This window comes from Copadichromis virginalis, linkage group LG6 (assembly GCF_057382275.1).
Source record: "Copadichromis virginalis isolate Kocher_CV1m ecotype Utaka linkage group LG6, C_Virginalis_male_GT1.1, whole genome shotgun sequence".
NCBI lineage: Eukaryota > Metazoa > Chordata > Actinopteri > Cichliformes > Cichlidae > Copadichromis > Copadichromis virginalis.
In genome coordinates, this window is record NC_140623.1 from 39,520,242 (window position 1) to 39,535,533 (window position 15,292).

The 15,292-nt window shown below is 45.2% G+C and overlaps 1 protein-coding gene across 1 annotated transcript in view; it reads left to right on the plus strand.

The window, feature by feature from the left end:
* The window catches only part of maml3 (mastermind-like transcriptional coactivator 3), a 132,496-nt gene extending 117,844 nt beyond the window's left edge, over window positions 1–14,652 (plus strand). The window contains exons 4-6 of the mRNA XM_085460355.1: window positions 7,314–7,559; window positions 11,865–11,943; window positions 13,325–14,652. Of these exons, the coding sequence (XP_085316481.1) occupies window positions 7,314–7,559; window positions 11,865–11,943; window positions 13,325–14,397 (1,398 nt within the window). The 3' untranslated portion in view covers window positions 14,398–14,652. The remainder of the gene's footprint in view (window positions 1–7,313; window positions 7,560–11,864; window positions 11,944–13,324) is intronic.
* Window positions 14,653–15,292: the final 640 nt, after the last annotated feature.

The following is a 15,292-nucleotide window of genomic DNA, read 5'->3' on the forward strand; positions in this document are numbered from 1 at the left end:
TTTTCTTTGCTTTTCCAGTGTGGGTGCATGTGTTTAGGTGTGTGTGTTATTTCAGTGTAGCAAGTGCAGCCTTTAATCTCACTGCTGTGTGGTCGCAGATGGGATTTTCATCTCAGCTGGAGAGTGGATGTTCATGCCAACAGGGGTATTTCCAGTATTTTCTAAATGGTGTAGAATTGAGGGGGGGCTAGTCCTGTTAGCTCATGAGCAAATTTCCTGCATTCGGAGGCATGGCTGCCGCTTAACAGTATGGCAGCAGATGTTTCAGTAATGAAGCTGAGAAAATGCAGAATTGTTACAACTGTCAATGTGTTTTATTCTACTCAATGGTAGAAGTAGTTGTTTAGCTTAGCTTACTTTAGCTAAATAAAGGGTTTAGAGAATTACAGGAAGTGGACCAAGCCACTGCGGCGCATTTAAGGGGGAGTCCATTTTTGTCTAAGATGGACCGTCTCCTAGGCTAGGCGCTTCGCTCATGTCCTATCGGGAGGAGTCCCTGGGGCAGACCGGTGCTCACTGAGTGGAACAGATCTCTCGGTTAGCTTGGGAACACCTTGGTATCCCCCCCGGAAGAGGTCGCCAGGGTGAAGAAAGTCTGAGCTTCTCTGCTTAGACTCCTGCCCTCCTGTGAGCTGAACCTAGATAAGAGATAGAAAATGGATGGATCCCTTATCTTCTACTTATCCAAAGTCAGGTCATGGTTGTAGCAAGGCAAACAGGGTATTCCAGATGTCCTTTTTCACAGCAACACTTTGGGATCACCGGGAAGAACTGCAAAGTGTTCCAGGCCAGATGAAATATATAATCTGTCCCGCAGGTTCTGGGTCTTCCCTTCCCCTCCAAGTTGTATGTACCCAGAAACTCCACAGAGACCCATCCAGGCAACACTCTGATCAAATGCCTGAACCACCTCACCTGTCTCCCAGGAAGGAAACTCTATCCTGAGCCCTTCCAGCTCTCAGAGCATTTCACCTTATCACTAAAGCCTCAGTTATACTTTTCACGTCCACTCGGGTCCAAGTGGGGTAAATTTCATGAACAGTGAACATGAGGGTCCATGTGGATGTCCACCTGCTTGCCTGTTTCAATGATTGCGCAAACTCATCTGTAGAGAATTTATATTACAATGCACCGACTAGGCATGCGCCCCAGGCAGTGGACTTTAAAGAAATATAACAGGAATAACTACTTAGCCATTGGATCTCCAGCCATCCGTGTCCGTAACAGAGTATGATCAAGGCCTAAGGCTGAGCCCAGCCACCCTGTGGAGAAAACCCATTTTAGCTGCTTGTATGCCCAACCTTATTTTTGCGGGCATATCTCACATTTCATGACCACAGGCCAGGGTTGGAGGGTTGGAGGGTTGATCAGCTGATAAATCGAAAGCTTTGCCTGCCTTCCTTCAGCTTCTGCTGTCACAGTGTCCAATTTTCCCCAATGTGGGGGGTCGTTGCTCAAAATAATGCAGTACACATCGATTACTTTTAGAAAATATCATGCTTAACATTACTTAAGTACTCTGTCAAGAAGGTAATTTTTCACTACTGCTTCTGTAACATGGCCTGAAATACGCTGTCACATTATCATACCAGTGAACAATACAAACATGTTAGCACACCAATGCAAATCCCAGTCCTAATGATGACACGCAAAGTCGGTAAAAAAATCAAATCAAAAGCCCAAGAGGTTACCTGTTTTGTTACCTTTTGGAGATGATTCAATTCAAGTTTATTTAAATAGCGCCAAATCACAACAACAGTCGCCTCAAGGCGCTTTATATTGTAAGGTAGACCCTGCAGGCTCTGGCTGCTTGGCTGGAGTCTGCATGCGCTCAGCGTTAAAGTCATTTTGAGTTCTTTATCAGCTTTTATGCAGATGCTCACAAAGAGTTGGTTTTGTGTTAGCAGCAGTGATCTTTAGACAGGATACAGTTTGCTATTGTGTTCTTTCCCTTTCGTGCAATTACAGTTAAGCTACTGTTCATATCTAAATTCCTTAAAAACTGTTGACTGTGACGCCATTTCCCTCCAACCTGCACACAAACTGAAGTCGGATGATTGCAGCACGAGGAAAGAAAATTGCATGTTTGGAGGGGTTTTGTATCTACTTGTCTTGTAGGTGACTGAGGAGCCATAATTGCATCAGATTATTGAGTTTAGGGCAGAAATATCTTACATTACTGCCATATAGAAAAATGTAATGTGATTACCGTAATGTGTTACACACAGTGCTGACTTTTTGTTAAGGGTCAAGTAACTAATAGTAATAGAAAATTAAAAAAAAAAAAAAAAAATCAACTTTTTTTATTTTACTGTAATCATCAGGTCACATGGCAGCAACTGAGTGAATTAGACATGGACAAGATGAAAAGTTGGGGGGGGAAAGGTGATTTAAGTGACATGCATGGTTGTTGGTGCCAGACGGACTGGTCTGAGTACTTCAGACTGCTGATCTACTGGGATTTTCCTGCATATCTATCATTAGGGTTAATAGAGAATGGTAAAACAAAGAAAAAAAAACAATCAGCTGCAGTTCTCTGGGTGAAAATGACTTGTTGATGTCCGAGGTCAGACTTTTTGATAGAAAGACAACAGTAACTCCACTCTTTACAACAAAGGTATGCAAGAGAGCATCCATCAAACCTTGAAGGAGATGGGCTACGGCAGCAGAACACTACACCAGGTGCCAATAACAGGAAACTTTGGCTAAAAGATTTGGACAGTAGAAGATTGGGCTCATTAGTACCAAGTGATCATCATTTAAACAGCCAAGGTCTCTCTGGGTGATTTTGCTGACCCATCTTCTGATGGCTGCTTCCAGCGGGGGAAAAACAGGCCATGTCACAAAGTTCAGAACATCTCAAACAGCTTTCTTGAACACTCATTGTTCTGTCTACCTCATCTCACACACAACCAGTTGGGAAAGATGGCCGCCCCCCTGAGCCTGGTTCTCCCGAAGCTTTCTTCCTTTCAAAAGGGAGTTTTTCCTCCACACTATCGCCAAGTGCTTGTTCAATAGGGAATCATCTGATTGTTGGGTTTTTCTCTCTGTTATTGTAAGGTCAATAAGGGACTGCTGTTTATGAATTGGCGCTATATAAATAAAACTGAATTGAATCGAACTAAATTTTACTCGATGCCCTCCACAGTTACCAGATCTCAATCCAATAGAGCACCTATGGGATGTCGTGGAACGGGAGGTTTGCATCATGGATGCACGGAAGACAAATCTACAGCAATAGAGACCAAAATCTCTGAGGAATATTTCTGGCAACTTGTTGAATCGAAGTCTCAAACAGTTAAGGCAGTTCTGAAGCTAAATAGGGGTCCGATCCAGTACAGCTTTACCGAATGAAGTAGCCCAAAGTGTATTTACCTAAACTAATTAATGCATTATTATCTCTTATAAGTAAAGAGATAAATAAACAATGAAGTGACTAAACCAATGTGAACAGATGCCACTGATATATGGTGTACTCACTCTGTGCACAGAAAATCATGACCCTGAAATAGAGCACCAGACTGCAGTGACTCAATCAGACCCGAACAAACTGGGTGCCAGTCCCTGCATACCAATGCATTCACATAAACACAAATACAGTTAATGCAGCAGACGCATATTTCAGTCTCTCTTATACACGCACACACACACACACATACACACACACACACACACACACACGCACACACACATATTTCCGCTCACTTCATGTGTAATGTAATCACCTAGGCTCTCCATGCCTGCTAACCCAATAAAGCTGACAGTCTCCAACACACACAGTTACATACACACAAACAAACACACACATGCTCCAGAATACATTCAACTCTCTCTTGGTTTCTTCTCCTTTCCGCCTCAGTTTTTCTGCCACTAACTGTCCGACTTACAGGAACTGTTTCAGTTACAAACTTCAGCCTCTGACTGAGCTCTTATTTGTTAGCAGCTAAGCTTCAAGTCACTTTATCCACTGACCCATTTCTGCTGAACAGCTCAGAGTTTGGGGCTGACTCGAGCCGGTCCGAGGTGCCAAAACGAAGCGTCTGGGGGAGAGAGAGTTGGATCGACGGGGCTGACAGAGAAAACAGACACAGAGCGTGCTCTTTCTTACATTATTAACAACGCTCACACGAGAGGACAAAGAGAGTGGAAGATTGGTCGAACACATTAATGCTGCACGGGAGACTCGTTTGTACCCGTGTGTACTGTCTGCTGTTTGTTCGGGTCTGCCCGGTTGTTGCGGAGGGTGACCAGGCGCGGCGGCCATAACCGCTCCTCCGAGCGCCATCTGCTCCACGCTGCAGCAACTGTTGCCAGGGTACCTGCTCTCCTCTCCTCCCCTCCAGCCCACCTTTTACTCCTCCTCCTCCTCTTTTGGCTCATCACCTCCATCGCATCCTCTCGATTTTTCTCCCCAAACAAGATCTACGCTCAAATCCTCCTCCTGTGGTTGTCCTTCTGCTCTCATGCCTCGTTTCTCTCCACACACATGCTCTTTTCTCTTCCCTCCAATTAATTTAATTTGCCTTTTCATTCTGAAGAGGATACCTGCTTTTGATTTAATGAGCTTTATTGGCGTGAGATTTAATTCTTTGTATATTAGCGACGCTCCAGTGAAGTATTAACAGCGCTGAAATAGTACTAATTCTAATTCATTTACTGTGTTTCCATTATTTTACTCTTCGTGTCTGTCTTCTCCGTGTGTCTTTATTTAACTAGAAGATGTGTCGGAGCTGTGCTTTCTTTAGGAAGATGCCACTGTGCTGCTTTTTCACCACCTCCAGGAAAATCTTTAAGACTTTTTCCTCTCCTCTTTCCTCTCTAACCCGTCTTTCTTCCGTTTTTTCACTCCTTTGCAGTTGTGTGGACATGACTCAGGGCCCCTTCTCTTCAGAGGAGAGATGGAACCAAAGAAAGAGTCGAGAAAAGAGGACTTTGATGGGGCGGGGGGTGTTTAGAGAGAAGGAAAGAAAAGTGGTAGAGTGAGAGAGGGAGAGATCGTAGATCAGAGCCGTCATGATTGAGCCATCTGCTGAGAGGAGGCCAGTGAGACCCGCACACACACGCCTGTGCTTAAAGATCACCACTGCCACCCGCTGGTCATTTCCCAACACTACAGCTCGCCGTCCTTCCCCACTCTCATGCATCGTCTAACTGCTGCGCTGCCATCCGGGCACAAACATGCCATCCAAAGATGAGACACGTAGCTCTGAACATCGATCAGTCTGGTCTGGCTGTCTGGTGAGCCAGTCCTAAGCAGCCGATTCTGTTTGCTCCACAGGGCTTTTTGTGCTCTAATATATGAGGTTTATCTACACGTAACTCCTTTCTAAGAAGAGCCGAGCCTCAATGCGGATTATGAGGCTTTGGCTCTTTCAAAACATATTGAGTATACTGGTGTGTTACTGACGCGAGCCAGCGCTGTGATTTGGTGCTGTAATCCCGCGTTCGCTGTTTCATTCTTGCCCTGCAGTTAAATGTGATTTGTTGTACACTCTTTGTTCCTGTGTGCTGGTGCATTTTTATGCGAGCAAACACTCTTTACTGGCCTGAATCATTCTTTCCTCTCCTCTCAGTCCTCCCCCTTTCTATTGCTGGCAGGCCTAAACAATGTCCACTCTCGTTCAGCTGTCTAACCTTTAATAGATCCATAAACACTCCACTCCCATTGGCCAGAGCAGGCCATTTCATCCTATTAGAGATTAGCATACGCCTGAGTGGAGGAGGAAGTGCTCTTTATATGCTAATGAGGAAATAATGTATGCAGCACAGCGAGGACAAGCCGGTGCCCCCGTTGGGAGGACTCAGGGTGGCCCAGCGTGCTGAATCTTGAGGCAGTCTTGTCTTTATCTTGTTTTTCACTGTCATTCACAGACAGCTGGACTGTGTCTTTGTGAGTTAAAATACATCACAAGGCTCGACTGCAGCGTTATGCCAAAAGAGGACCATGCAAAGCCGGCAGTCTAAATGCCTCCATCTCTGATAGTGTATAAAATATGCCTTCCTTATGTATCTGATCTTATTGTGTGGCATTCACTTGTGATAAAGAGCGATAACAATGACTCGGTGGAGAGGAGATTTTCAGAGTCTGAAATGGTTTTGTTAGATGCCGAGAAGCTCCTTTTTGTTTGGTTTTACGCCTTTAACCGAGCATACATGATTAAAAATGGCTTCAGTGGAATATTTAAACATCTTGGAAAATACATATACTTTGCTTTCTTGCAAAGAGAGTGTTAGCGCTGAGAGTTTTGACCTGTATGGTTTACAATTACACCTTCGCGTGTATTCTTTTGACTCACTTGGCATTGCTAAAGAGAAATTCTTAACAGAAAAACTGTAAGAGTTTGTTTACCATGTGGCTAAATGCTACCTAGCTATACAGCATGTAGTGATTCACTGGTGACCTCGTGGAAGTTCTTTCTTTGCCTTCCCGTCATCGAGTTTCGTGTAATTTCTCCTGATATACTGACAGACAAATAGACAACATACATACAAGCTGGTTAGGAATAATATTATTGCAGCTGTAGCTTTATAGAGCTTTAGGGGGCTATCGTGGCTCAAGAGTTGGGCGTTCGCCTTGTAATCGGAAGGTTGCCGGTTCGAGCCCCGGCTTGGACAGTCTCGGTCGTTGTGTCCTTGGGCAAGACACTTCACCCGTTGCCTACTGGTGGTGGTCAGAGGGCCCGGTGGCGCCAGTGTCCGGCAGCCTCGCCTCTGTCAGTGCGCCCCAGGGTGGCTGTGGCTACAATGTAGCTTACCATCACCAGTGTGTGAATGTGTGGATGACTGGATATGTAAAGTGCTTTGGGGTCCTTAGGGACTAGTAAAGCGCTATATAAATACAGGCCATTTATAGATGCTAGTTGGCTGATTTTTTTTTTTTAGCTTTTCACACAGAAGGTGGAGCTACAGCCTACTGTTTCCTGTCTATAGACTGTATATAAAAAGTTGCCATAGCTTCTGGATATGAGAAGGTTTATGATGCAGAACCATCATCAACCTGCATTCTTTCTAATGGTCAGCAGGGGTCAAGTCCTCTGACTACCCACTTTACTCTGTGACCTCATTAAATTCATTGTATTTTGTTAATTGTTGTCATTATTAAACTCAAGAAGGGTGACAGAGAAGGGCCTGCTTTAGGGAGGAGCCAACTGATGACATCATAGTGGCTACCTTCACCTCTTATATACAGTCCATGCTTTATCCTAGGCTAAGCCATCTGGCTGCTAGCGTCATATTTAAATGACAGCTGTGCAAGTGTGCTGTGATGTCTTATTAGCGATAGCCCACCTGACCTGCTGCCTTCTTCTTTCTAGGAGCAAGGTGTGGTGGGGATGTCACGACCACCTGGCGCCATACCACCTCCTCACCCCGCTGGCGGCGTTGCCTCTGGGGTGGGCCCCAACCAGGGATCAGGTCCGCCTCCGGTCTACCGGCAGGACGTGATGAAGCAGATGATGGTGATGGAGCAGGAGAAGAGGGCGCAGATGCACATGATGGAGCAGCAGAAACAGCAGCTCTTAAGAGAGCAGAGACAGCAGCAGCAACTCTTGGCTGAACAGGTGAGTTTATGTTCATGTCATTCAGTGGGGTGATGATTAAATAGGAAGGAAGGCCTCTGTGACTCATCTGTCACCCATTAAATTATAATTTGTGCGTGTGTGTGTGTGTGTGTTTGCCTTGTTTGTTCATACATCCATGTAGATTTGTCAGCATCTTCAGCTCAAACAAGAGCAGCTCATCCTCTCTTCTTCCTTACTGTTGTCTGGTTGCATGTATAATTACCCTCAACCAGCCCCCTCTTCACTACTTCCTTTTCATCTCTTCAGTGTGTGTCTGTGTGTGTGTGTTTTTGTCACATGCCGCCTGCTGTGATAATATGGTGTTTTCTTTTTATTTCTCTCTCTGTGAGGGAATCAAGTGTTAAAAGAGTTCTGAACTCTGAAGTCACCACCCACTACGAAGGGTTTTAATTGGATCTGCAAAAACATACACAGACACGCAAATATGGGTGCCCAAAAGGAACGCCATCCTGCTGGGATTTAGTGTATGTTGTTAACTGAGTATAAAATGAGCAACCTGTCCATGCATACATTCAGGACCCGCTTTAAAATGTGCAGACTGCTTATTAATGACCAGACCTTTCAGGTTTCTCTTTATACCTGCAGAACAAACTGTGGCTACGTCATTACACTAATCAGTTATGATGCTGTTAATGCAAACGAGCGTCACACAGGTTATGTACGCAAATCTAATCCCGTCAGCACGCATCTTCCTCTCTTCTTCTCTACCAAAACATCTGTTTTAGTACAGTTATACCCAACATCTGCCTAAACCCAACAGTAAAAACATCTGCCTAAATTCAATTACAGCAATATCTGTCCTAACTCAGCTGTATCAGCATCTGTCTTAACTCAACCAACATCTGTCTCAGCTCAGCTGTATCAGCATCTGTCAGAACCTGTCTTGACTCAGCTGTGCCAACATCTGCCTGAACTGGCTGTACCAACATCTATTTTAACTCCACTGTATCAGGTGGCCAACATATAACAAACTCTAGCAACACCTGTCTTAACTTCATTATACCAGCATCTGTGTTAATGCAATTATATCATCCATCTTAACTCAATTGTACCAGTGCCTGTCTTAACTCAGCTGTACCAACATCTGGCTAAACTCAGCTGTAACAACATCTGTCTTAATGCAATTATACCATCTATCTTAACTCAGTTATACCAACATCTGTCTGAACTCAACTGTTCTGATATCTTCTTCTGCTGTCCCCAATGCTGTTTACCCAACACATCTTCCCAAAGCACCAAATCACAAAAGCAGTTGCCTTAAGAGGCTTTATGTTGTAAGGTAAAGACCCTACAATGAGGCGAAAACCCCAACAATCAAAGGACCTTTGAGCAAGCACTTGGCGACAGTGGGAAGGAAAAACTTCCTTTTAATGGGAAGAAACCTAGGATCAGGGAGGGGCGGCCTCTCTCAGGTAGAGGCGGCCTCTCCTGAGCCTGGGTGACTTTGTTTAGGATGAGGGGAGGAAGAGAGGACAAAGACCTTAGTGCAGCATTCGATACTGTCAACCATAATATCCTATTAGAGCGATTAGAAGGTATTACAGGTACTGTGCTGCAGTGGTTTGTATCATATCTATCTAATAGACTCCAATTTGTACATGTAAATGGAGAGTCCTCTTCACACACTGAGGTTAATTATGGAGTTCAACAGGGTTCAGTGCTAGGACCAATTCTGTTTACATTATACATGCTTCCCTTAGGCAGTATCATTAGAAGACATAGCATACATTTTCACTGCTATGCAGATGACACCCAGCTCTATCTGTCCATGAAGCCAGATAACACACACCAATTAGTTAAACTGCAGGAATGTCTTAAAGACATAAAGACCTGGATGGCCGCTAACTTTCTGCTTCTTAATTCAGATAAAACTGAGGTTATTGTACTCGGCCCTGAAAATCTTAGAAATATGGTATCTAACCAGATTCTTACTCTGGATGGCATTACCTTGGCCTCCAGTAACGCTGTGAGGGACCTTGGAGTCATTTTTTACCAGGACATGTCCTTCAATGCACATATTAAACAAATATGTAAGACTGCATTCTTCCATTTGTGCAACATCTCTAAAGTTAGAAATATCCTGTCTCAGAGTGACGCTGAAAAACTAGTTCATGCATTTATTACTTCCAGGCTGGACGACTGCAATTCATTATTATCAGGATGTCCAAAAAACTCACTGAAAAGCCTTCAGTTAATCCAAAATGCTGCAGCAAGAGTCCTGACAGGGACTAGAAAGAGAGAGCAGATTTCTCCTGTTTTGGCTTCCCTTCATTGGCTCCCTGTTAAATCCAGAATTGAATTCAAAATCCTGCTCTTCACATACAAGGTCTTAAATAATCAGGCCCCATCTTATCTTAATGACCTTGTAGTACCATATCACCCTATTAGAGCACTTTGCTCTCGCTCTGCAGGCCTACTTGTTGTTCCTAGAGTATTTAAAAGTAGAATGGGAGGCAGAGCCTTCAGTTTTCAGGCCCCTCTTCTGTGGAACCAGCTTCCAGTTTGGATTCGGGAGACAGACACTATCTCTACTTTCAAGATTAGGCTTCAAACTTTCCTTTTTGCTAAAGCATATAGTTAGGGCTGGACCAGGTGACCCTGAATCCTCCCTTAGTTATGCTGCAATAGACGTAGGCAGGTTTTTCTTTTCCAGTCACCTTTCTCACTCACTATGTGTTAATAGACCTCTCTGCATTGAATCATATCTGTTATTAACCTCTGTCTCTCTTCCACAGCATGTCTTTATCCTGTCTTCCTTCTCTCACCCCAACCGGTCGCAGCAGATGGCCCCGCCCCTCCCTGAGCCTGGTTCTGCTGGAGGTTTCTTCCTGTTAAAAGGGAGTTTTTCCTTCCCACTGTCGCCAAAGTGCTTGCTCATAGGGGGTCATATGATTGTTGGGTTTTTCTCTGTATCTATGAAGCACCTTGAGGCGACTTTTGTTGTGATTTGGCGCTATATAAATAAAATTGAATTGAATTGAAAGACACGCTGTGGAAGAGAACCAGAGATTAATATTAACTAATGATGAAATGCAGAGTAGGGCTGCAGCTTAAACAGATTATTTTGGTAGTTGACTAATCTGCCAATTTTCTTTGATTAGTCGTTTAGTCAATGATTACTTGTCTCTTATCTCCACTTCCTGTGGGCAAACTTCCTGTTCTAGGCTCCAGTGACTCACCTGCTTAAGTCTGCCCACCTGTGATTAGCACCCTGTTGTCTCGTCCCACAGCATATGAAAATAATGACCTAGGAAACACATGAATTTGAAAATAATCAAATGTATTTTTAACATTACATTAAAAATGAAATAAATAAAAATATTAGGTAAAACAAGTTAAAATGCTAGTATTTAAACAAAAAAATAATGTGCAAATAGGAAACAAAAAATGGCTTCTGCCCATAAGTTTAAATAAAGCTTCAAATTAAATCAGAAAGATTTTGTGCCCCGATATTGCAGTATAACAGAGAGTGGGTTCAGGGTCACCTGATCTGGACCTAACTATATGTTTTATCAAAAAAGAAAGTTTTAAGCCTAATCTTGAAAGTACAGAGGGTGTCTGTCTCAAATCCAAACTGGGAGCTGGTTCCACAGAGAGGGGCCTGAAAGCTGAAGGCTCTGCCTCCCATTCTGCTTTTAAATGCTCGAGGAATGCTGCAGTCTCAGAGCGAAGTGCCTTGTTAGGGGGATATAGTAATATGAACTCTTTAAGATAAAATGGAGCCTGATTATTCGAGACCTTGTATGTGAGGTCGCCGCTGTTCCCAGCATCTATAGAACTTCATCAAACTTTAACTGTATCAGTATTGTGGAATATTGGTGCCTGATCTTGACAGTATGAACAACTGTCTCAAGTCTCACTGCCTCACTGTACCAGAACCCTTATTGTACCTGGACTTAACTAACATCTACTGTAACAAGCATCCGTCTGTTCTCAGCTACATCTGTCTCTACCTTAAAATCTCCTTCATCAAACATTTGTGTACCTACATCTTTATATTATTTACTTTTGGCTGTTATTGGCTCTTTAAGGGCAGGCATGGGTCCAGCTCAAGTGGCCATTGGAGGAAGTGCAGTTTTTAGCACTTTACCACATTGGCTTCAATCCGGCTATAGAGGAGCAAAAGAAAGGTTCTTCTGCTAAACTATTCGTACTGTCAAGTGTGATTCTGTTCTTCTGTGTATCTCACGCCCTAATGATACAAAATTCATGCAATAGGTATGAGCAGCTGTAACACGCTTTCAGCATACTTGCTTAACAACTTCCATCTGTCTGTGTCTGCAGCTCCAGCAGCAGCAACATCTCCCCAGACAAATCGGCCAGGGCCAGAGGAATCCATATCCCCAAGTCAATCAGTACCAAGGTGAGACACATGAGCACGTGCGTTCATGTCACCTGTGCAGCAATGCACACACGGCATGCGCCTGCGCAAGAATGGCTGCACCCCACAAGATTTTCTAACACATTATTATTTATTGGAAAATTAGAAAATGGATTTAGCACCCAGATGGTTATGTGTGTGTGTGTGTGTGGGGGGGGGGGGGTGGCTACAATTACACACGCATGTTTTGTCAGCAACAAGTATGGTATACATGGTGGCGCTCCAAGACATTTAGGGACGTAACAGATTTTGCAGTTCATTCGGTGCCATGTTCACAGACAGATATGTATGCAAACAACAGCACTGACCAAACATCACCCTGAAACCAAGCCTCGTCCTTTCTGTCTGTCTCTGTCAGATACATCAGTTGGCGCTCAGATGCTCTCCAGCCTCTCTCTCTCCTCCTCCTCTCTCCGGGAAAAAAAATACAAAATAAAAAAATAAAAAATTCTGCTCTGCCTGTTACCACGGCAACTTGTCTGTCCTGGATCCCCCAGAGTTCCGGTGAAGTCGGAGAGATGGATGAGAGCAGGGGAAGTGGGAGAGAATGGGAGGAGGAGTGAGAGCGGGGTGGCTGGCAAGTAGAGGAAAAGGTAGATGGTTCGGTGGGTAGAAGGAGAGGTTGAACGGAGAGATGAGATGATGAAGAGACAAAGAAAATACAGAGGAAACGACAGAGAGAGGAGGAGAATGAGGAAGAGAGTCAGGCTGAAAAACCATTTATAGCCATCAGTGTCTGCAAATGAAGGAGATAATATGGAGAGGAAGAGGAAGCTCCGGTGTGAAACTCCGGCCTACAGATATACACATTAACTCAGCTGTCCTGCAGTGTATCTGTGATTGTGCTCATATCACCTACAAATCTCACAGTCGATATATTTGTGATCTGTGAAGTATATAGACAGTTACCTGCAACTCTACTCGCTTCCTACTTACTGGAGTGAGTGATCCTCTTCATTCTCGCTCCTCTGTTACATTTTCAGCCTGAGCTGTGAGGTGGGGGATTAGTGGAATGATGTCAGAAGTGGGTTTATTATAGGATTTAAAGCCATTTCCACGCTAGCAGACCTCCTCAGCTCAGCTACTTCTGAACATCTAATAGCAAAAAGTAGAGGAGTGAGATGCTTCAGTGTGTTTAGTTTTATTTTGGTGGGGTAGGATTTGGGCCAAATTGGATGGGAAGCATTCGTTTCCAGAGTAAAGGGGCTGTCCTGCAACATAAATCTTTGCCTCAGCAATGACTTATTAGAGCCGTCTTATGGCCTTTGGTTCATTTAAGTGGCTCTACTGTGTAAGCTCTCAGATTTTCCCCTACAACTATTTCCTCATCTGTTTGCTAACTCCTCTTATTTTCCACTCCTAGGTACCCCTCAGGCTCTCCAGAACATCCGGGCTACCCGCCTCCTGCAGCAGCCGCAAACTCAGCAGCAGATGGTCCAGATGAGTTCTGTTCAGGCCCAGGGTGGTTCTGTGGGACCCCAAACTGACATGGGACTACCCTACAGTAACCAGGGATCCAACCAGGGTTCCCTGTATGGGCTCAACCCCTCCATGAGCCAAATGATCCACCAGCAGCAGCACCAGAGCCAAAGCGTCCAAGCCTCCATGGGTCTTCCGCCACAGCACAACCCCACCGGAGGGCCACCCCGGCAGGCAGGTGCGGGTCCTGGAGTCGGAGGTATGCCTGGAGGACCCGGAGGTGGTGGAGCTGGAGGTTATGGAGGGCAAGGGATGTTAATGAACTCCATGACCCAACAACCTCTTAAAGGACCTCCTAATGCCAAAGCTCAAACACAGAGACTGCAGAGCATGCTGGGAGGAGGCGGTGGGGGAATGGCAGCAAGTGGCTGGCCGCAGCAGCAAGGACAGAGTCTGCAGGCCATGGGGGGTGGAGTTGGAAGGACTACAGGAGGAGGGGGAGGAGATATGGTGGGGTTCAGCTCTGCCCAGGGTTATGGGATGCAGCCGGGTCAACCCCCACGCATGGCTAAACAACACTTTCAGGGCCCAGGACAAGGGATGGGCCAGGGGATGGACCCCAGGTTGGGCAACCCAGCTGCGGGTATGGCTGGCCCAATGATGGGCCCTCACATGGGTGGTCAACCAAGGACCAACCAACCCCGCCCTATGGTTATGAACCAGGGAATGAACCAGGGGGTGATGGGCCAGGGAATAACTGGGATGGGGGGTTTCGTGCCAGGCCCTGGGGGGCCAGGATTAGGGGCAAGTGGAGGTGGAGGAGGTGGATCTTACGGACCAGGGGCAGTCGGGGTTGGAGGTCAGCCGCAGGGCTACCAGAGGACAGCCAATCAGGACATGTCATCCTATGGATACGGGGGCGGGCCCTCAGGCGGAGGAGCCTTCGGATTGGGGGACGGCTCGGGGGCAGAGCTGGACTCAAGTGACGGTTGGATGGAGGAGTTTTTCTCGAGCTAATAGCCAACGGGGAAAGTTGTTACTGGATGAAATAAAAACGTTTAAAGTTGGACAAATTTTAAAATCTGAGAAAGTAAAACAAAAACGATAACATGACGTGGACTGGCATGTTTTTGTTTTGTAAAACATGAGCAAGATTATAAATGAGTTCCTGTGTTACGTTTTGTGTGTATGTATGTGTGTGTGTGATGGAGAGAGCTATCATTTTGTCTTGTGCATATTAATGAAAAACCAATATAGAGATTAAGAAGTGTGTTTCCTAATTTTCCCTTTTTTCTCTATGGAACAAATTTTCTTCAGTGTTTGAAAGCGAGGCCCATTCACGCAGCAGCGCTTTGAGCCCGAGCTTCAGCAGGGGCTGATTGGAAACTGTAGACTGATGAAGGGGAAGCAAGACTTGTTCTCAAGACAGCAATTTATTTGTGTTTGTGTGTTTGTGCCACCCTGATCAGCGCTTCAGATCTCTCAACTACGCGAGGAGCTGAAGGGAATAGAAAGCACTCTCAACGCTCCCATTCCTCCTCTTAGATTTGAGCCCCCCCTCGTACAGACACACAAACACACGCACTCACAAATCTGATTCCCTCACGCTCCTTCACTCTGTTCCTTTCACTTGATTTCCCTCTCATCCTCCATTCCTCTCTCCTCCCGTCTTTCCCACCCTCTCTCCAGAGACTCGTTCCTCGCTCTCAACGCTCCTTTCTCTGTTTAAACTGTGCACATCACAACAGAACAAATGATGCTCCTCTATTGTGCCACGCAGGCTCGCTCTGCCCTCTAGTGCTTTTGCTAGGCAACCAACCTGAGTGGCATTTTTATTTAATTTTTTTAAAGGGGGGTTGTGGTTCATTTCCTGTGTTGTGTCGCTGTGGTTGCACATGTAGACAAAGACAAA